General features: G+C 42.6%; 2 protein-coding genes across 6 annotated transcripts in view; both read left to right on the top strand.

Annotated features, from left to right (window-relative positions):
- The window catches only part of LOC115601068 (lipoxygenase homology domain-containing protein 1-like), a 61,509-nt gene extending 58,243 nt beyond the window's left edge, over positions 1-3,266 (top strand). The window contains exons 11-13 of the mRNA XM_030470584.1: positions 755-808; positions 1,167-1,327; positions 2,332-3,266. Of these exons, the coding sequence (XP_030326444.1) occupies positions 755-808; positions 1,167-1,327; positions 2,332-2,715 (599 nt within the window). The 3' untranslated portion in view covers positions 2,716-3,266. The remainder of the gene's footprint in view (positions 1-754; positions 809-1,166; positions 1,328-2,331) is intronic.
- Positions 3,267-5,212: 1,946 nt separating this feature from the next.
- Positions 5,213-20,915, top strand: part of LOXHD1 (lipoxygenase homology domains 1) — a 90,820-nt gene continuing 75,117 nt past the window's right edge. For 2 of the 5 annotated variants that reach the window (XM_030470261.1, XM_030470260.1), the window contains exons 1-7: positions 5,397-5,551; positions 7,421-7,575; positions 10,683-10,843; positions 17,844-17,920; positions 18,775-18,971; positions 19,306-19,498; positions 20,326-20,486. In XM_030470261.1, the coding sequence (XP_030326121.1) occupies positions 5,410-5,551; positions 7,421-7,575; positions 10,683-10,843; positions 17,844-17,920; positions 18,775-18,971; positions 19,306-19,498; positions 20,326-20,486 (1,086 nt within the window). In that variant the 5' untranslated portion in view covers positions 5,397-5,409. Of the gene's footprint in view, positions 5,300-5,396; positions 5,552-7,420; positions 7,576-10,682; positions 10,844-17,843; positions 17,921-18,774; positions 18,972-19,305; positions 19,499-20,325; positions 20,487-20,915 lie in introns of those variants that run through there. The other 3 variants (XM_030470263.1, XM_030470262.1, XM_030470264.1) reach the window with 3 other exon arrangements.

The following is a 20,915-nucleotide window of genomic DNA, read 5'->3' as shown; positions in this document are numbered from 1 at the left end:
TATAGGGGCAAAACTTTTTCTAGAAGAGAGTTCCCTTTTTCCCCTCAGTAGCTGCCTCTTTTCCACAGTCAAGTGCTGAGTACATCAGTAAAGATCTGATTTATATGCATGTCATCTTATTTTTGTATTCCATTCTGGGCTCTGAAGGTCAAGCCGTGCTGATGTGGGTTCTGGCATACCAAAAGAGTGAGCAATTCTTTCATTAAGATTTGTTAATAATTCAGCTGATATCTGAGTCAGGAAAGAAGCCTGTTCCCTCTTCTGTAGGTGCTACAAAACCTACAGAAGTGGAACACATTATTACCAATAAAGAATGCAGATGAGGGGCTTTTTAGAGGAAATAATGTCATCTTCACATAGGCAACCATCCCCTGGTATGAAAACCATTGCAAAGATGCTTCAGGTGGACTGCTTTTATAGTCAAAGCGTGGGGTGAAGACTTAAGAGAGGAAAATGTTGTAGCTTTGTCATGATCTTTGGGCATGTTGCTTAGACTAGCACAAGCACTAGCTGAAGTCAGGTGGGATTTAGGCATGTAAATAACTTTGAAACTTTTGAAAAATGTCTTTTTGTTGCTCTGAGCATGTTTGCCCCACATGGTGCAGACTGACTGGAGATATCTGAATGGGATCTGAGACAGCCTGTCCTGCAAAAGCCATATCTGGGGTTAATGGATCCAGCCTCAAGAAGGCTCATTAGCTCAGGATGAACTGATACATGGCCATACCCATACTCCTCCTTGTTCCAAACACAGATCATCTGGACAAATTTTTAGGAGCTACCTGGATCTGTATTGCATCATACACAAGTAAGTGGAGATTCTCATTGACAGAAAGAAAGCTAACTGTGTACTCAAACTACAGAGATGGAGCATATCCCTGGATTACCCTGTTAGAAATGAATGACATAGAAGAATATGGTTCACCTTGAAAGTGGTGATTCATGATTTATCTCATTTTATCTTAAATGAAAACATAGAATTAGATTTCCAGGCAATCTCATTTGTGCATATCACGTAACAGCTGATCATGTTTGTGCAGAAAAGGATAAAATGTCCTGAAGAATGTCATACAATCCTGCCCTCTCCCAGAGAAAAGAATGAGAACTATGGTTTTTACCTTTAAAAATTACTTTTTAAACAAAATGTCTTGAACCTTTCTTTGTAGAAAGCCCCTGGTCTCTGTGGATCTGGACGAGTGACATTAAGAATGCAGGGACGGATGCCACCATCTTCTTTCAGATTTATGGAGACAAGGGGAAGTCAGATGAGATGAAGCTGGACAACAATTCAGACAACTTTGAAACTGGACAGACTGACAAATTCATGGTATGAATCTTGTGCAAGTGGTAAATTTGGCTTAGTATTGTTTCCTGGGGCATTAGCTTCAGCCCTACACAGAAAATTAACGTCATGAAATCTTTACCTCAGTAGATCCTTCTGAAGTGGAGGTGAAATCATTCAGTTTGCTGGTGATGCAAATGGATATAACACATGGATATGGCTTGTCTTTTCCAAACAAGACTTAGGGTGTTATTACTGGGTGCTCAGGGGGTGATGACTTCAAGTCATAGTGGTACTAAGTACCACATCTCCTCTGTGGCTCCTGAAACAGATAGTCTCCCCCTCAGACACAGGTCAAGCTATAGGCTGCTCCACCCATTTAGGCCATGTCTGTCTAAAGCTAATAATTTATCTATTTTTAACCTCTTTTAACTAAGAGGTCATTAGTTGTTTACAGAAGAATTAGGAATGGTGTTTCTTCTCCTTGGTGATCTGGTCTTCAGTCTGCCTGGACATGAGCCTCCCTGAATGTTTGGGGCTGAGCTCAAGCACTTGTTGAGTTTGGAGGCTGGGGAGGGTCTTCTTGTATTTAGGAACTAACATGCTTAAAAGTTGACTGGGCACTGGTCAGAGAAAAACTGGGAAACAGATTATTTTAATGCGTGGCTGTAGGCAAAACTTTTACTGTGTTTGCAGCAGCAGCCATAGATGCCTTCTGGAGGAATTGTGGCTGTGCTTTGCAGATGCTGCTTGAGAAAGAACTGAAGCTTGGGAACTGGCCTTAGTTCTTACTGGGATGAGTGGTTTCAAGCAGCTCTCATGATCAAAAGTATATGGATTAAACTTATATGCTCTTCTCTCCAGAAAAGTAAAGCTCTTAGCAGAGTAGAACTGATTACTTTTAAAGAACAAAATTTAGGTTTTTTTAGTTTGGTTTTTGACTCCTCTCTGATTTGGTTCTTAAAAGACATCCAGAGGTGTCCTTTGTGTGCATGCTTTGCTGCCTCACAGAAATGGATAATGCGTTTTTTCTTTCTCCCCCTCTATAGATTGAGCTCCCTGATCTGGGCACGTTTTATAAGCTTCGCATATGGCATGAGAAAAGAAATCCCTTTGCTGGCTGGCATCTGAACAAGGTGGGGGGATGGCAGCGGAAGGTAGACCTGGAAAGACAGATTGGTTGCAGTCCTGGGTCACCGCGTTCCCCACTGGCAGCTGAGTTTGATGTGCAGTGGTCAGAGGTGCCTCCGTTTACAGACAGTGCAGCCCTAGGGGTGGAAGTGGAAATCCTATGTGAAAACGGGATGTGGAGAGAGCACATCATAGCATTCACAAAAATACATGGGGAGAGAAGGATTCATTGTGTGGTTTTGGAGGAGATTCCTTCTCCTTCCTGTCCCTTTCAGTTCAGCCCAGATATGTATGGGAAATGAGAGCAGTGGGAAATGGCAGCTCCCAACAGCCCATCTTAATGGTGATAATGATATTTCCCCATCCTTCCAGCATCAGATCACTGTAGTCCCCCCATCACTGCTGCCAGGGACTTTTTCCCTTACTCTTCAAAAAGCTTCCTACTCTTAGACATCATTGCTATATGGAGAGGTAAACCCTCCCCTATTTAGGCTGGTCATAATGAAGAACTGATTACAGCAGAGACCTATTGTGCAATGGAGCATAACCTGCCCCAAAGTGTTGACAGCCCCACTGCAGGACACTTGCAGGTTGGAGGAGCCTGTGGAGACTGTGCAGAAGAGAGCAGCACTGTGCTGCTTGGGAAATGAAAAGGGTGATCTTCAGCCACATGTCCTCTGTTCTACCAGCAGTGATTACCATGCCGTCAGCCCTCACATGGATCTGCAAGGCAGCAAATTCATCTCTAAGCTTCACCCGTACTCCTACTGCAGAGCTTGGAAGATGTTCTCTGTACTTAACAAAACATACTTTTTGCTCTGCAGCCGTAAATAACTGCTATGATAAATCACAATTTACTGTGTAAGAGATTTTTCTTGAGTGCCTCTAATGTGCTTTGACAGATCCTGCTGTCCTGCATTGTCAGGGAGCTGCTAAAGCATACACAGACAAACACCTCTCCAGTGGGGAAAGGGCTTTAAGTAATGCTGTGTTCACCATGTGGTGAGAGAAGGTGTCTGACTGTGGTCTTTATCAAAAAGAAAGTTTGGTCAGACATTAGGCCACTGCAATCTGTTAGTTTGTTCATGAATGATGAGTAAGACTGCTTAGACCTTCCATAGCTGTAGATTTCCCTAAGATATCCTTTTCTCCTGCACAGAAATTGTGTTCAGGAGGGACAAGAGGAATCTAACAGTGTGTCTAGGATTCACTTTGGGACAAACTGTCTAAGCAAACCTGGTGAGGATGCATGAAATCAATCTTCCCATGTACACCCAGTCTGCTGTTTTCTGCCTCATGGCAGATGATTCCCATCACTTATGCCTCCATACTTAGATGAAGCCTTAATGATGCTTTGTTCCAGTCCTCACACATTTCATGCCAGGCTTGCTACATGTCAGGGCAGGCTTCCATTTTCTTTTACAAGAATGCAGGAACAGTCACACTGGTCAGGCCAAAAGTCCATCTAGCCAAGCATCTTCTGTCCTGTAAGACATAATCCTTGTCTCTAAGCTGGAGAGGAATGGGTGTGATGGATGGGCCTCTAGCTTGATAAGGAATTGGCTGGACGGTCACACTCAAAGAGTTGTGGTCAACAGCTTGATGTCCAAATGGAGACCAGGGACAAGTGGTGTTCCTCAGGGGTCAGTGTTGGGGCCAATCATATTCAATATCTTTGTTAGCAACGTGGACAGTGGGATCGAGTGCACCCTCAGCATATTTGCTGTTGACACTGAGCTGTATGGTGCTATTGACAGGCTGGAAGGAAGGGGTGGGATCCAGAGGGACCTGGACAGGCTGGAGAGGTGAGGCCGTATGAACCTCATGGAGTTCAACTAGGCCAAGTGCAAGGTCCTGCACATGGGTCAGAGCAATCCCCAGCACAAACACGAGCTGAGGGAGACTGGATAGAGCAGCCCTGAGGAGAAGCACTTGGGGGTGTTGGGTGAGAAGAAGCTCTATATGACCTGGCTTCAGTGTGGGCTTGAGCCCAGAACCATGCCGTGTGCTGGGCTGCACCCCCAGAGCGTGAGCAGCAGGTCAAGGGAGAGGATTATGCCCCTCTGCTGTGCTCTAGGGAGATCCCCCTGCAGTCCTTGTCCAGCTCTGGGGCAACAACACAAGAGGCACATGGAGCTGTTGGAGCGAGGCCAGAGGAGGCCACGGAGCTGCTGCGAGGGCTGGAGCAGCTCTGCTCTGGAGGCAGGCTGAGAGAGCTGGGCTGGGTCAGCCTGGAGAAGAGAAGGCTCCTTAAGGGGAGACCTTAGAGCAGCACCAGTGCCTAAAGTGGCTCCAGGAAACCTGGAGAGGGGCTTTGGGCAAGGGCCTGTAGGGACAGGACAAGGGGAATGGCTTTAACTTGCCAGAGGGCAGACTGAGATGAGCTCTTAGGCAGAAGTTCTTCCCTGCGAGGGTGCTGAGCCGCTGGCACAGGTTGCCCAGAGAAGCTGTGGCTGCCCCATCCCTGGCAGTGTTCAAGGCCAGGTTGGACACAGGGGCTTGGAGCAACATGCTCTAGTGGAGGGTGTCTCTGCCCGTGGCAGGGGGTTGGAACTGCATGAGCTTTAAGGTCCCTTCAAACCCAAACCATTCTGTTAGTCTGTGATTCTATGAACATGCTTGCTGCCTTTTTCTGGGTGTTTTCTCAATGTGCCATGCACTGATTTTAGCTGAGAACCAGCATTACAAGCGCCATCCGTATTTTGCTCTGTGGATTTATGCGGTGGTATATGACAAGCAGTAACTAAGATCCACAGTATCCATCAATACTTTCACAACACTGTGGAGTGATTGGAGAATGGAGGAATGAAAAGCCTCCAGCTATGACAGACTTTGCTCCATGCATCACCGTCATGCACAAGTTGGAACGACGGTCTCGTTTTTAACGTGTGTTATTTCTCTGTAGCTACCTATTCTTCCTTCCCAGGCAAAAACCTGTCAGGAGCTTGTTGCTTTTTTGTCTTTAAGCCTCTGAACTAACACAGTATTTTGGTTTAATGAAGGTAACTCTGCTGAAAACGCTGACAAAAGAAAAATACTCATTCAGCTGCGGCCGCTGGCTAGATATAAATGAAGACGACAATGAGATCGTGCGGGAGCTCCCTGCGGAGGGATCTCTAGTGACTGAAGTCATGCCAGGTGAGAGCCACGGACTCCATTTAGGGGTTCGCTTAGGACCTGAATAGAAAGAAACCCTCTTTGTGTAAGGGATGCACAAGCAGACGGATGCAATTCAATTAGCTTTTCTTTCTGGCACTTTCTCTCTGCAGTATTTTCTGAGAGCATTGTTAGCTGCATGAAGCCTTAGAAATCCCAAGCTCTTGTTATGAGCAGATTTCTTTGTGGTGGGAGAGGGGAGAGGTCTGGCTGCAATACAATTGTTTCCAGAACTTTTTTTTTTTTTTTTCCCAAACTTCGATTTTTTCTCATTCTTCTTTAAAAAGCAGAATACCAGGATTGAGGGATGTTCATGGAAAGCTCGCTCAGCTGAAAGGCAAAAAATTTAACAACCACTTTTGGGCTTTAAAGTTTTATTTAATTATATGCACATTTAAGCAGTTACATGTATAAGTGTATGGGAAGTTACACAGAACAGTTGTGCGAGAGCATAGGCACCATTCAGTATGTGTAAGCAATCTGATCTATTTATTGGGTTAACTGTGCTTGAACTGGAGATTTAATTAAGGAAAGCTGAATAACTTTGTGCTGGCTTCCTGAAGTGGCCACTTCAGTCTTGACCTTGTGTCACAAGAATTAAATGTATTTGAAAGGAGACCTTTGGAGAGCAGCATATCTCAAGGTGGCTGCTGGGATTTCTCTTATTTCCACCAAAGCAGCCGGTGGGGCTCCACACTCTGTAGACCACGAGTCCTCTGTTTTGTGAAGTTTCCAATGAACGTGGTGATCTGCATGCAGCTGAGCAGTTCCTCAGAAGACGAAGAGTAATTGTAATTGCAGATGTTATTAAAATGTAAATAAAGCTGGGTTTGAAATGTATTTTTAATCAGCTGTGGAGAGGGCTGCTTGAGTTCAAAAGCAGGCGCTTCCCCGTGAGGAGCAGTTGTGCTGAGCACAGGCGAGATGCAGCACCCGCGTGTTGGTTTCAGAGGGAGGGTGGGAGTGTTGCTTCTTGTCCCTTCCCGATGCTGGAGAATAAGGTTTCTCTCTCTTGAAGGTTGGTTTCTGGGCTGGTTCTTCCTTGTGAAATTTCTTCTGGAAATCCTTCACCCAGTGGGCTGGGGGGCAGAGATGAGGGCAGGGCAAGGGAAGGAAGGTGGCAGCTCAAAATGTATCCATCAAAATCCTCAATAATGATCTCAAAGGTGATAAGCAGGCAAGACACAGTCCAAACTCCTGCACTATGAGGGTCCCAAGGAGGTGAGGCCAACTGGGCTTGTCTTGCCCCATAAAGCCAACATGAAGAGCCTGTTCCTCAGGTCCCTGAGTGCTCGGCACTTTTTAACCCTTTTTTTCTCCCTGCCATGCCCCCGGGTGCTTAAAATGATGTTTTTCCAGAAGATGTTGTTAAAAGGTCCCCCATCACCAGGACCCACTTGGGAAGGCAGGAGGGGAGGTAGAGAGGCTATGCACTCCAATTCATGAGGTTTTACCTGAAGGGGATGGCATTTTTGTGTCCTGTGGAGGGGTTTTATGGTTTTTCTTAGCATTTCAGGCCTTCCTATTTTGGCTTTTTTTCTTTTCCTAGTGGCCCCATCCCTGGCAGTGTTCAAGGCCAGGTTGGACGGGGCTTGGAGCAATCTGGTCTATTGGAGGGTGTCCTTGCCTATGGCAGGGGATTGGAACTGGATGAGCTTTAATGTCCCTTCCAACTCAAACCATCCTGTGATTATATGATAACATGGTAATGTTAAAGTAAATACGTCATCAGAAGTACCAACTGGAAGTACGAGCATCTAAAATTAATTGCAATTCTGTGGAAAATACAGTGAATTTAAATGGCAATTAATCATGTTGCTGAAATTGTTTTATTAATCTATGTCTCTGCAGTGATAAAGTACCGGGTGACAGTTTGCACTGGGACGGTAAGTGGTAGCGGCACGGATGCCAACGTCTTTGTGTGCCTCATTGGCGACCAAGGAGACACGGGAGATCGTGTTCTCTACAACTGCATCAACACCGTCAATAAGTTTGAAAAGGGCAATGTAAGTTCACACAGCAGCTCCTTAAGATGGGTTAAGTGTGTGACCGTTTGTAGATTTTCTTTTTTGATGTATGTGTTTGTAAGCTTGGCTGATTTCCATGCCAGTTTTGGCTAGGGCAGTAGGGAGAATAAATTATGTCCACAGAGCATCATAGCAGGTTGCAGTTGGAGAGAGGTTCCGGTCAGGGACAGTGTGTCATTGCTTGACATCAGTATGTTCATAAGAGTCTGCTTGTTTGCTTTCCAGCTAAGTTCTGACTGTTGACATTGCATCTTCAGACTGGGGAAGGGTTACAGGAAAACTGTGCATCATCCAAGAACAAGAGTGAGCCTTTTGCCGTCCATCTAATATGGCAAAAATCTGTCTCCTAGGGCAAAGCAAGAAAAAACATCTTATTTAATGTGAAAATTAGAACCGAAAGCCTAACCTGTTTCCTTTATATTTCCTCCAGTCTTCCCTCAACCATGCCGCACTCAGTTTTTGTGTCTTATTTTCATTCTGCTTTTCAACATGTTTTTCTATGACTGAGTCCTGAATGGAGGGGGTGGAAATGGCCTGAAGTGAAGACAGAGGTTCTTGGAAAGCTGGAGATAGGAAAAGGTCAAATTGTAGTTAAAGCCCTTGTAGCATTAACAGCATTAACAAGTATATAATATGCTGATCTGATCTATGGGGTCAACCTGCTCTATATGAAGCCAATTTTGGATCTCTAGGGTCCAACTTTGACTGGTAAAATGTAACCTGTATCTCCTGGAAGGGATTTTGAGAATCTGATTACACAACTCGGCAGATTTCCCATCTTTTATGTTATTATTTGATTTAAGATTTGGAATGGAAAGAAAATGAGGATAAAAGGAGGTCATGTTTTCAAAATTGACTATTGAATTCGGGCTTCTGAAATATGTATTAACACATTGAATTTGCCTTTGAGTGTCCAGAATTTCCAATTTTTCACTGAAATCACTGAGTTTTCAGACTTTAAAAGACATTTCATCACGGTTTTCTTATGCCTGTAAGACCTGTACATGGAAATGTGGTATTTACATAGTCTGTAAATTCATTCTGTTTCTAAATGACATACAGGTTTGCAGACATGGACACTGAAACATCATATTTTTTCCTATTCAGTTACGTTCATTTTTTTATTTTTAAAAGATAGGTCCAAGTTATAAAGGACAGCATTTTGTTATTTGGCAAAGTCTTGTTTTGTCAAAATGACAGCAAAATGAGTCATGTTTTGGTGGTGGTTTAAAGACTGTTTCAGTGGAGTCCCAAAGAAGGTGCTTGGTTCTCAGAAGATAAAGATATTTTAAACACAGATAATGACTATTTTATTTTTACTCAAAAAATGAGTTATAGGATAACTTGCATGAAAGGGAGAAGTTGAAAAAATGATAAAAACCATTTTGGAAAGCAATTACTATGATTAATAGTATCCAAGTGATATAAACCAAACTGGAACTGGCTAATGGAAAACTGCTATCTTGGCATGAGGAGCTGAAAGCTGGTGAATGAATTGGAAGCTGTTTAAGGATTGATCCTGAGAAACTTAGAGCTCATAGGTTCAAGAGACCGAATGAGTATATCTACACTGATTAACTAACTCAGATACCCTGTTAAAAAGAAATGTAGCTAAATCAGAGCAGTCTCTAATCTACAGCCACTTAAGCCAGTAGTACCTCGATTACCAATTTAGCTTGAAAAGTCTGTATATAAGGTAAAATGTAAAGATGCCTCTAAATTAGGTGTTTGCCCTGCTGTTGTTCCAGTTAGTTACTTTCTCATTAGTTTATATCAGCCATTAATAAGGGAGATGAACAGCAGGTCTAATGAATTAGACTTCATTGACTTAGCCTGACTCAGTGAGGTTCTGATACCTTACATCCCCAATTCAGCAGTTTTGAGTATGAAAGTAGCACTTGTTCATGTATGTAAGCCCATCATTAACACTTGAAACGTGGAAATCTGTCTAGTCTTCTTTATTTTAAAGGTTGGTTTGGGGTTGTGAGTGATGGAAACATTATGACTCTCTTAATAAATTTAAATATTAAAATGAATATTACTATGCCACCACACTTTCTGGGAGCTGGTTGGATATATGTTACCACCTTGTGTGCTTCATGGAGATGAAGAACGTGTGCTTTTAGGAGATGAAGAACAAATGAATGGCAGTATCTTACCTAGCCAGATGGTTATCACAGCAGTTACTTGTCTTTGTTGGACTATATGCTTCAGATACTCTGTGTGCTTGCACACAGTATTTACTATACATGTGTGTGTGCCTGTACATGTACCATAGATATCTATCTGTCTGATTCCCAGAGAAGTAACTTGCTCTTTTAATACATTATTCTTCAGCCACTGGGAACTGCTTCTCTCAGTATACTCTTGGGTAACAAGTCTGGTCTTGAGGGGCCATCTTTTGGGTTAATCTGTAGGTTGGTGATTTGAAGTCTTTTCTGGGAAAAAAACCCCAAACAAAAAACCAACAACACAACAAAACCAACTTAAAATTCATATGTTTTGTGGGATATTAAGGGCATTTTGCTGCTGGGTTAGGTTCACACCAACCTCTGAACACAGTTCATGGAGCAGCTGGAAATACCCCTATGGAGCCATGCCTAATTCTTGCATGCCAAGAAATGTCTGGGGTTAAATTGTGCTCACTAGTCTGTAATTTAATGTGGGGTAATATCCTTAAACTGTATCTCTAAATACTTCTGTGGATTTGTTCTGAAGTGACTGCCTCGGATTTCCCAGAAAGCTGGTATCTGAGCAGGGGTTTGAAGTTGGATTTCCAGCCCCTCTGTATGAACTTCTTAAGAATCAAATTACGTTTCTCTTTTACAGCTGTGGAGGGCGTGCAATGACATGGGAGATTTAAAATGCTGGCTGATCATATATTTGTAAACCTGTTGTTATACATCTAGCACAAATATTCAAGCTTTCATTCTTTGGTATATTAATTCATACTTTCTCCTTCATCTTATGGAGAATTGTCTTGTGGAATGCTGATGGTGTTGATTTGATTGCAATAATATATTTGGCTGGTTTGTTTGTTTTTAAGGAGAAATATTGCCTTACCTTTTTTCTTCTCCTTCTCAAAGGCTGATGAATTCTTCGTTGAAGCAGTAACGCTGAAGCAGGTGAGGAGGGTGAGGATAGGGCATGATGGCAAAGGAGGAAGCAGTGGCTGGTACCTTGCCAAAGTGATAGTGAGGGAAGAAGGACAGCCAGAAAGTGAGGCTGTGGAATTCCCCTGCTACAGGTACTGGAAACAATGCTTGCAAATTGTGCCTCCACCTATGCATTTGCAAGACTTTGAAGAGCCTAGCTGTTTTTCCGAGACTGGAATCTTCTGAGCACAGCTTAATCCTTTTTATTTATTCATTCATTTATTTTTGCTAAGCCTGAAAGCAAAGAGTGTGGACTGGGAGGTTTAAGATATGGTTAACTCCCCTTACCAAACGAACTGCAATCTGAATTGTGAACTTCTCAGCAATTAGCTCAGTAATACAGAGAATTTCCAAAAGGTAGAATGCAACCTTCCAGTACCACATCCAGTGTCACTGCAATTGCCTGCTGCAGAAACACGCTCTGCAATCCACTACAATCTGCTAGTTTTATTGCATGTGTGCGAAGAGGTTCCGGTCCCTCACATGCACATCCCATCTTTCCAGCAGCAATGGGATGCTATTTTTGTGTTGGGAGCATGCAAAATGGTTATGCTGCTGTCTTAAGAGCTCCTTGCATGGAGGGAAGCGCATATCATGCAGACAGAGACAGTGGTAGAGCAGAGGGCTCTAACTTACCCCTATGGGTGGATTATAAATGTATTCTTCTCTTTCCTAGACAAACAAGTGGCCAAAAGAAATGTGCTGCACTGAGGGTACCCATGGGGAATGAGATGTACCATGTGTCCTGGCACTAATGAGGGCCTGGCTTAACACTGGAGCACAAATACAGAGAACTTGGTGGAAACATAAAAAACTAAATTCAGTGTAGTTCAGTGTCCTGTAAAGTCCCACTTGACCTCTCAGGTTGTCTGTCCTGTAGATGGAAGTTCATTTTGTTCCACTTAGCTACATCAAGTAGCTGTTCTAAGAAGTCATCTCCTGGGGAACAAGGAGAATTGCAAAATGCAGTTATTTTTAAATTGCAAAGGTAAAACCTCTAAGCTGGTTTCATGTCTCTTTTCTTGGAAGAACTCCACTATAATGAGGGGATTCAGCCAAATACAAAACAGGAGCCAGTCCCAGCCTCTTTGCATTGCTAAAGCTACATCTCATCAGAGAGCAAACTCACTGGGGAGACAGCGCAGAGCAGCAGATGCAATGTCATCTTGGTTGTGAAAAGCAAGCCAGTCTCTCCCTTTTCAAAGAACAAACCACCATGTTGTCATTGCTGCCTTTTGATACATATTTAACTACCATATGTTTTACTGAGTTAAGCAAGCAAGCTAGACAGGTTTTTATTTGGACATGAAGTGTCCATGTGAAGAGCTGTTTTGCTCAGACTCCTCAGAGGTACTTCTGTGTCTAACTGCACTACACAGCTGGCTCATTTTAAAGATTTCCTTTTGCATTGCCTCCTTATCTGGTTGTTTAACTAGGTATCTTGCCTCAGCTTGGAGTGATAGGCCCCTTACCCTTAGCTTTATAGCTGTGTGTCAGTCCACAGGGCATTCCCCTCAGGCCAGGGACTGAGAAAGGAGGGAGAAAGAAAACCCAAGACCTTATCCCCAAAATATTCATGTGGAGCATTCAGGTTTCAAGTCACAAATGGTGGAATTCCACTCTTCTTACCTTTCTAAATGTCTGTTTTTCCAAGTGATATCAGTGTTGTTCGTGCAGCTTTATTTGCTGTCCTTGTGCCAGCATTATCTCTTCCTCTCAGATTGAGAAGGTAACATGACTGATCACCTCCAAACACAGGGACAGCTGCTCCCTTTCACTATCTTTGGTGCCTGTGTCTCTCGAGAGATGGGGGCATCATCGCAGTATACGGGTGTCGTCATGGAGTCTGGAGATATCTGAGGGCGAAGGTGCTCACCCACTGCATCCTCCGTGTGAGGGATAAAAATCTCCATGACCTGCAGTGTTTGGATGTTCCCCTCCAGTCCTGTAGGCCAAGGACAGCTTATGTCCTCGCTGCTTTGGCAGGTGCTCATAGAGACCTGCTTCACCTGCCTCTTCAGAGCCAAGATGCTGAAGAAGCTGAGAAGAGCCAGTGCAAGTAAGGTTAGCTAGAGACTCCATCTGGGTGACACCAGGGAAGCTTTTGTTTCAGCTCGGGCATTCTGACGCCAGCCAGTATACGTGCTGATGTTCTCATTGCCTTAATCTCCAAGACCTGATTAACTTCCACTCTTCTACAAAGCATAATCGCATGGGCTGGAGAAAACAACTTCTGCTGCTGTGCCCTTACTGAAACATACTCGGTTGGCTTTCTGCTGCTTAGCTGTCAATGTGGGACAGCTAGAGGACAAAATGCCTTCCAGCAGAAACACATCTCAATGGTGCCGAAAGCTTCGTGGACTTCTTACCTCTACAAAAACTAGCCTGTGCTAGCATGTGGGGAGTGGATAGCAGAGCAAAGAGCTGGCTAACTAACTTCTGCTGTAATTAATGTCTGTAGGGTAACCTTATAGGTCTTCACTGCATATAGCTCATTGAAGCCTCTGTTCTTGTTATTTACCTATTCATATACTTGGCTGTATTTTGTCTTTTAATTTGAATGCTTTTTTATGGCTCTATAGGAACATCTATTACCTAATAGTCATGAGAGCCCTATGAGAAGAGCTGTCTTTGTTGTACAAGGGAGCCAGCACAGATAAAGAGAAACTAAGTGGATTAATTGTGAGTTTGTGTCGTATTCAGGAAGAGCATCAAGAAATAATGACTTCCAGGCCTGTGTTTTCAACTCTAAAAACTCTAGTTGGCTGTAAAGGGAATGGCTTGTAGCTCTTGTTAGTGATTTTTAAAGCAGTCATTTGATCTGTGCTTGCAAGAAGTAAATAAGAGTAATTACTCCAAACATTATTTGCAGAATTACTAGTATATCACTTGGGTGCATTGCAGTGTTACTCCTCCCTTATGACTCCATGACTTTATAACATCCATGTTTTTAGGGACTGAACACTGAATCATTCAGTGGCACAACTGAACAATTAATGCTTTATAATACCTGATGTGGTTTAGGTATTGTGATCTTGAATACTGCTAGAAAGTTCAAAATGAAAGAGTTTACCTTTTGCCCCAGAACTGGAGGCAAACATTTTTGAAGCTCAGAACTGAGTTCTTCGGATTCTTTTTTCTTCTCAAGGCTCTGTGGAAGTCCAGGAATGGACTACCTGACATTCTCTAGAATAGCCTATTTTCAATAATATTTCTATCCCAGACAGAAATGAATTTTCAATCAGGCAAAGTCACGAGTTCATGATAGGATAGAATTTTATATGCTATAAATCATTACAGCTCCACTGAAATCTTCAATGATACTTCATTACATTTTCTTCTAAGTGTATGGACTGCACCATCCTAATTTTTCTCCAGCACAAGCATAAGGGAACATCATTAATTCTCTGAAGAACAACAGACAGACCATGAATAGGATGATGCCTAGGAGGTTCCTGTGAAAGAACATTTATTCAGTCAAATGCCAAAAGTGTTCATTATAAAAAGGGTCCAGATGAACCTTCCCCCCTCCGCCCTAAAATTAAACTGAAATGTCTCTTTTACATGTATTTATTTATACAGGTTATATTTAAAGACACACACAAATATATCGGTATCTCTGAATCTAATGGATGTGCTAATCATTCTAATTACACACAGGCTATCACCTGCTGGATTCCAAATGCTACATGTAATATCATACCGTAGTTTTTCCAGTGCTTCCCTGACTCTGATCCTCTAGGAAATATCTTTGAAGTGACTTTCATGTCACATTTGTGTCCGCTTTTGGTTATTGGACATACAATATCTCTTTAGAATGAAGTATGTTATACATGACACAACTAAACCCTTGCAAAACCCACAGTAAATTACGTGTACGAAAATCATGTGGAAGCTCTGATAAAAGAAAAGATTTTGACATGTCTTTTGTGCTAGGAATATGATGGCACCATACTGAAAAATTCTATTTTCTGCAGCCTGATGTGTTTATAATGTGTCAATCCATTTATGTTCAGTGTAAGACTATAAACCCCTGGTTGCAATCTGCCACTTAGTGATATGCTATTGGAATTACATTGAAGTAAAATTAGGGTGTTGCAGCATATGTGCTGAAGCGAAGGAACACAGTGACATTGCTCATCCAGATGCTTCCTCTGTCACTGAAGTCAGAGAAAATGACTTTTCTCGTCTTCAGAAAATAGTGCCCCTGCCACTTCTGGCTGTTCTCTTGGCTGAAACAAAGTAAGGAGACTTAAGTTGCTTCTGCTGATAAACTTCCCTCTTCCTTCTCCAGTCCAAGACATACTCCTTCTCTTGCCTTCAGTAGCTACCAACATTGGTAGTGGAATTTTCTTTATCTAGGGACACGTTCTCCTTTTTTGACTCACTTTTCTCACTGTTGCAGCAGTTAGCATTTCCCATTTTGCACATAGAGATCTGTTTCTTGTGTGATGTATTTTCATCCTGCCACCTTGGTACAGAAGGTGTTTCCCTAAAACATCGTTCAGTGGTGAAGGCAACAGAAAACAACAGCATGTACACTAGCAACGGAAACACCAGCTTGCAGGACACAAAAACCAGCAGCAGGGAAGCAAAAGTGTGTCTGCCTCATGAGCTTCTGCCTTCCTGAAACTCATGCTGTGTTCAGTGGTCCTGGGGGAGTGGAGTTCACAGGCTCAAATCTTGTGGGTCCTTCCACTTAACATCCATGTACACAGACGCATTTTGACTTTTGGGATAATGTGATCCCCTAACCACTGGATACCTGTCCAAGGATGTGAATCCTGAGCCAGCGTCAAGAACTACATGATATAAAGGTATTAAGGACCAGTTCTAACAGGTAAAAAAAATCCCCCAATCCCAAACCAATAAATGCTTCCTTGCTTAAGAAAACGTAATATCTTAGCAGGCTTTTCTTCTGCTCTCCTTGCACTCTACCCTTGCTTAATTCTTGACATCAATTTCATGGTCTTCTCCACAATTTTTCTGCTCCTCTATCCCCACTACAGCTCTCAGCCTCCACTGAGGCGCAACACCACATCTGATGCCCTCATGTGTTGTTTCTGTGATCATCACATGTTCATGTGTTCATCACCTTCATGCTGACCCCCTAGCTTTTACCCCTTTTCAAGCCACCTGCACTTGGCCACCTGCTTTAGTGAAAGGGAAGAATACTGGGTAGACTGCATACCTGACAACCTGCCAAAGCTTAGAGGAGAGCTGGGGCTGGAGATGTGTGTTTGTGTGGTGGGGCTCTATGCACCTCTTTTGCATGGGGACTTTGCTGCTAGTGCTTCCGGGACCAGCTGGCTCTTAGCTCATGTTTGGATTTCTTTCCTGGTGCTGTTTTTTTACGTGATTTCTTTGTGCTTATTGTTTTCCTCTGGGAGGGAAGGGAGAGGAGGACGATAAAAGATAATATCCCTTCAGATGGACAAAATGGAGGCCTATCATCCTTGGTCTTCCAGAACATCTGCTTACTTCTTGATCACCATGGCAAATCCAACTGTTCATGACTGAAACCTGTGCTGTCTTATTATCAGCAAGATGCCATAGGTTTGATCCATTTGGGCATTTGTTCATGTCCCCACATCATAGAATCATAGAATCACAGACTGATTTGGGTTGGAAAGGACCTTAAAGCTCATCTAGTTCCAACCCCCCTGCCACAGATAGGGACACCTTCCACTAGATCAGGTTGCTCCAAGCCCCGTCCAACCTGGCCCTGTAATTTGCTGGTTTCCATGTGTGCTGGCTCATCAGCAAAACCAAAGATGAAAACTGATATGGGAAATGATCTTCCCTTCTTTTTGGTGTGAGGGTCACCCAAGGAGAACATGTGTGGCATGGCCATGTTGCAGGAAGCTTGCAGAACATCTGCACTGCATGTGTTTGTGCAGAAGCAGTTCTTCTGTGGTCTGGTGTCATTCACATGGCTGTGCGGCCGCCTTTAAAAAGAATCAGTTTTGGGGGATTTGTTTTTCTAGTTCTGGGAATTATTAAAGCAATTTAAATACCCTGCGTGGCCTGCCAGATCTTGCTCACTTGTCCCTTGTTCGCCCACACTGGTTTTAAGCAGTATTTTTAACTGCAAAAGAGGCTGCTGCAGAGAGCTGCGTACCTGGGAAGGACGGGCTTTTTGGGAACTGCTTGCTCTCATGTGATGTCTGGGAGACTGAAATGGCCCTGGTGTGCTGCTGTGGGAAACCTGACCTTAAGCAGATGTTTACAGGAATATCCTGAGCAGTCTAGGTTTGAAGTGGAAAGTGAGAAACCTCTGCCAGGGCCTTTGCCATTGTCATACAATGATAGTTGTATGGCATATGATGGGATTGGGGCTGTAATTCACTCATCCCTGAGGCTGAAGGGGCAGCTGTTAAGGTTACAAGATTAGCAATTGGTTTCCCTTCATTTACCTTTCACATTTTTTTTCCATTGAGATCATTCCACATTTTGGTTTGTGCTGGGAAATTCTTCTTAATTAGTCTAGTTGGGTCACTAGATTAATGTTGAGAAGCAAAGGAAATCCTTTCCTTTGCTGGTGCCAGCTGCCTCTACATACCCGGTTCTGAAACTGGGACAACATAATTCATTCCCTTCCTGGTAGAGAAAAGAGTGTGATATACTGACTTGTAAGGAAGGGAAAACTGATGATAAACCAGAGTAAGCAAACAATAAGAAGAAAAGTGGGGGTTAAGTAGCTTAGATGATATAAAGGTTGTAATAAAGGTGGTTAGTAATAGAGGCTGCAAGTATTTCTGGTCAATGAAGGTCAAAGCTTTCAAGAGACTGAGCCTACCCATTTACAGTAATAACTTGTGGCTGTGGAGTTTGTGCTTTCCAGACAGATGGACATCACAGTAGATGCTTATGTACTGCGAGCAGGGCTCCTATGATCTCTCCTTTTGGAAAACGGAGGTTTAAAGTGTGACTGCTGTAGGCTCTGGTCAAGCTTCTGTGAATTTAACAGAGATACAGAGCACCTTTGTGACTGTGGTGTGGATTTTTACTATATGTGGAGCCAGCCTAGGTTTTGAAAGATATAATAGGTCCTAATTATTCAAAGATAACTTACTTCTGTTTGTAAACCAGATGGCTTGACAAAAATGAGGATGATGGTCAGATTGTCCGAGAACTAGTGCCTGCTGGGGAGTCACCAATGCTAAAAAGTGAGTTTAGCTTGGACAAAACCAAGGTCTGAGTTTGACCTGTGTATGCATGTATTTGCTTCCTTTATTCTCCTTAGTAATCCATGTCAATTCACAGTAAAACTACTGGGTGTTCTTTGCCATTCTTATGCAAGAAGCTGCAGGGGGTTGCTCGAGAGGAAATGCCTTTGACCCTTAAATCCTAGTTTACAAATGAGATTAATTTGCAAAAAAGAGAACAATTACAACATAAGTATAGAAAGAAACTTTGATTTTTAATGTTGTAATTTGTTTAAAAACTGCTTTCTTGTACAGCTTTCTCTGAAGGATCTTGAATCGCCACTGCTTTAGTAGAGTAAATTTCATCGAATAACATTGTGTTCCCTGAAGAAAATCACCAGAAAGATTAAATTGTCCTTTTCTGAAGAACCAGGGCTCAAATAGTACAATTTTCTTTAGAAAATGGCACTTACAGAGCTCAGACTGAGATGCTTTTTGTTCTGTTTAAGGAAAAAGAATCAAAGCTATTGAATTAAATTGTAAATATTAAAAAAAAAAAAAAAAAGTGAAATCACCTCACTTGCCAAGCTCATTTTTATGGATTGGTAATCATCTAACAGTGAGAGGGAGGCATACAGAACATTTTCTGCTTATTAGAGTAACTGTTGCATCTCTAATGTTTTGCTGAATAACTCCAAGGTGTGACAGCTTACCCAGTGTGGCCCTAAGATGCTGGATACATGAACAGAGGAGAAAACTCCTTTCTGTGTCTCTAGCTGGAGACCTTCTTCCCTGTATCTCTTTGAAGCCAATTGCCTGGCTGAGCACTGGAAATGCCACTTGTGTGTCTGTGTTCTGTACATTGATCTCTCTAGATGTCAGTTATCACATCAGCGTGAAGACAGGAGATGTCCCTGGTGCCAGCTCAGACTCCAGAGTTTTCATCAAACTCTACGGTGAAAAAGCAGACTCCAGCAAAGAGACTCTCTTAGTCTCTGATAATGATCTAGGCAATTATTTTGAACGTGGTCGAGTGGATGAGTTTACTATAGATACGATGGACATTGGGAAGGTAAGAATTAATTGCAGGTGGCTCTGCATTTCTTGCAAGTGTCTGAGTTTACAATCAATATAACACTCAGAACTGAATATGATGTAAGAGTGTCTGACTTTTACACTGGATATTGAGAAATACATTTTGTACAGACTATTACATGGACAGTCTGGCATACATACTGGCATGCAAAGAGTATTGTAAGTTTATAATGAAATACATATATAAATCATGTACATGAACATGGTGGAAGAACAGGGTGCCAGGGATAGGGTTTTTTTAATATATTAAGTAAACTCCGTTGTGTTGGGGTTTTTCCTGCCCTTTTTGTTTTTGTTTGGTTTTTTCAAAGATCAACAGAATACTGATTGGACACGATAATGTGGGTCTTCGGTGTGGCTGGTTCCTGGCCAGTGTCCAGATCACGGTTCCAGTCCAGGGAAGGCAATACATGTTCCCCTGCAACCGATGGCTCGACAAAGATGAGGCTGATGGCAGGGTGCAAGTGGAGGTCTACCCAAGTGAAATTTTGCCTATTGAAAAATGTAAGAGAAGACACATTGAGAAATGTCTGCTGTTTTATAGCTAGCACTAGATTTGTATCACTAGCATTCTTAAGGTACAGGACTCCACTGTGTTAGACACCAAAACCAAGAAGTCCCTGCCCCAAAGAGCGTATGTTGGTAAGAAAAGTTAATTATTCTCCTCATGTTTTGTTTTCTAAAACAGCTGGAAAAACATTACTGAGGTTTTAATCTCTATTTCCTGAGATCATATGAAAAATTTATGTCCTGGGCAGCAAAACACAGCGCAAGGCACTGTGCTTCATTGCAATATCAGCAGGTTCTGCTTTACTCATTTACTGCCTGTCCCAGTTCATCACCAGCACACGTCCCATCCTGCCGGTATTATCCCATTGCCTGTAAGAGAGGAGCTGTTTGATAAATAAGGACCAAATCCCTACTGCATATTTGAGTTTTATCACTAGATTCATTTTCTTTTAAGGATATGGTTAAATTTGCCTTGGGATCCTGAGAAAGGATGCCATGGTTTTCCTCTGCTCTGTGTAATTCCCTCCTCTGTATTATATTAAGGAGGTCATTTATCCACGTCACAGTTAAAACTGGAATGAAATTCCCTTTTAAGGCTCTATTTGCACCACTCTGACACTGGCTTAATACTTGTTAAAGGAAAACTGTTAAGCTAGTCCTCAATGAAGAGCTGTGTTTTCTCACATTTGGTTTAGATAAGAGCAAATGGTCGGCTACATGGTCATTTGTTAACACAAGGTAATTTAATTTTGAACCTGAGCCCTAGGGAGTGTTGTTATCTGAGCTCCTCTGCTGATTTAATGGCTTTATTTTTGGACTAGTGATAAACTACGAGGTGTCCGTGGTTACTGGAGACGTGCGGGCTGCAGGCACCAATGCCAAAGTCTTCATGCAGATTTACGGCGAGACTGGCAAAACTGAACTGATCATCTTAGAAAACAGATCGAACAACTTTGAGCGGGGAGCAACAGATGTCTTCAAGGTATGATGAAGGCAGTCATTGCCGCTTCTATGAGGGGAAAGAAATGACCAACCAAACCTGAAACATCAACAGAATAATTGGCCCGATCATACAAACAATAGACTTTTTAACAAAATTGCCAGGTCTGTTGGTATCTGCTGTCCTCTATCCATATTTTGGGGAGGTTTTGTATTTCTTTGGGGAAGTTTTGTGTTTTGGGGAGCAACTTTCATCTTCTGAGGGACTGGTAGCAAAATTAGCATGGAAGAATACAGTCTAATACCACCATTTGTTTACCTTTACTTTCAGAAGGAATTACTTGTGTTAGGCCTCAAAAGACCTTAACCTTATATTTGGGGCTGACCACACATTGTTGTCCCTTTCTTTATGTAGCTGGGGAAAAACAAACCCCATACAGAATATAAGATATCCTGGCCTTGCCTGTGGTCA

This window comes from Strigops habroptila, chromosome Z (genome assembly GCF_004027225.2).
Source record: "Strigops habroptila isolate Jane chromosome Z, bStrHab1.2.pri, whole genome shotgun sequence".
NCBI classification, from domain to species: domain Eukaryota; kingdom Metazoa; phylum Chordata; class Aves; order Psittaciformes; family Psittacidae; genus Strigops; species Strigops habroptila.
This window is presented reverse-complemented; position numbering and strand designations above follow the sequence as displayed.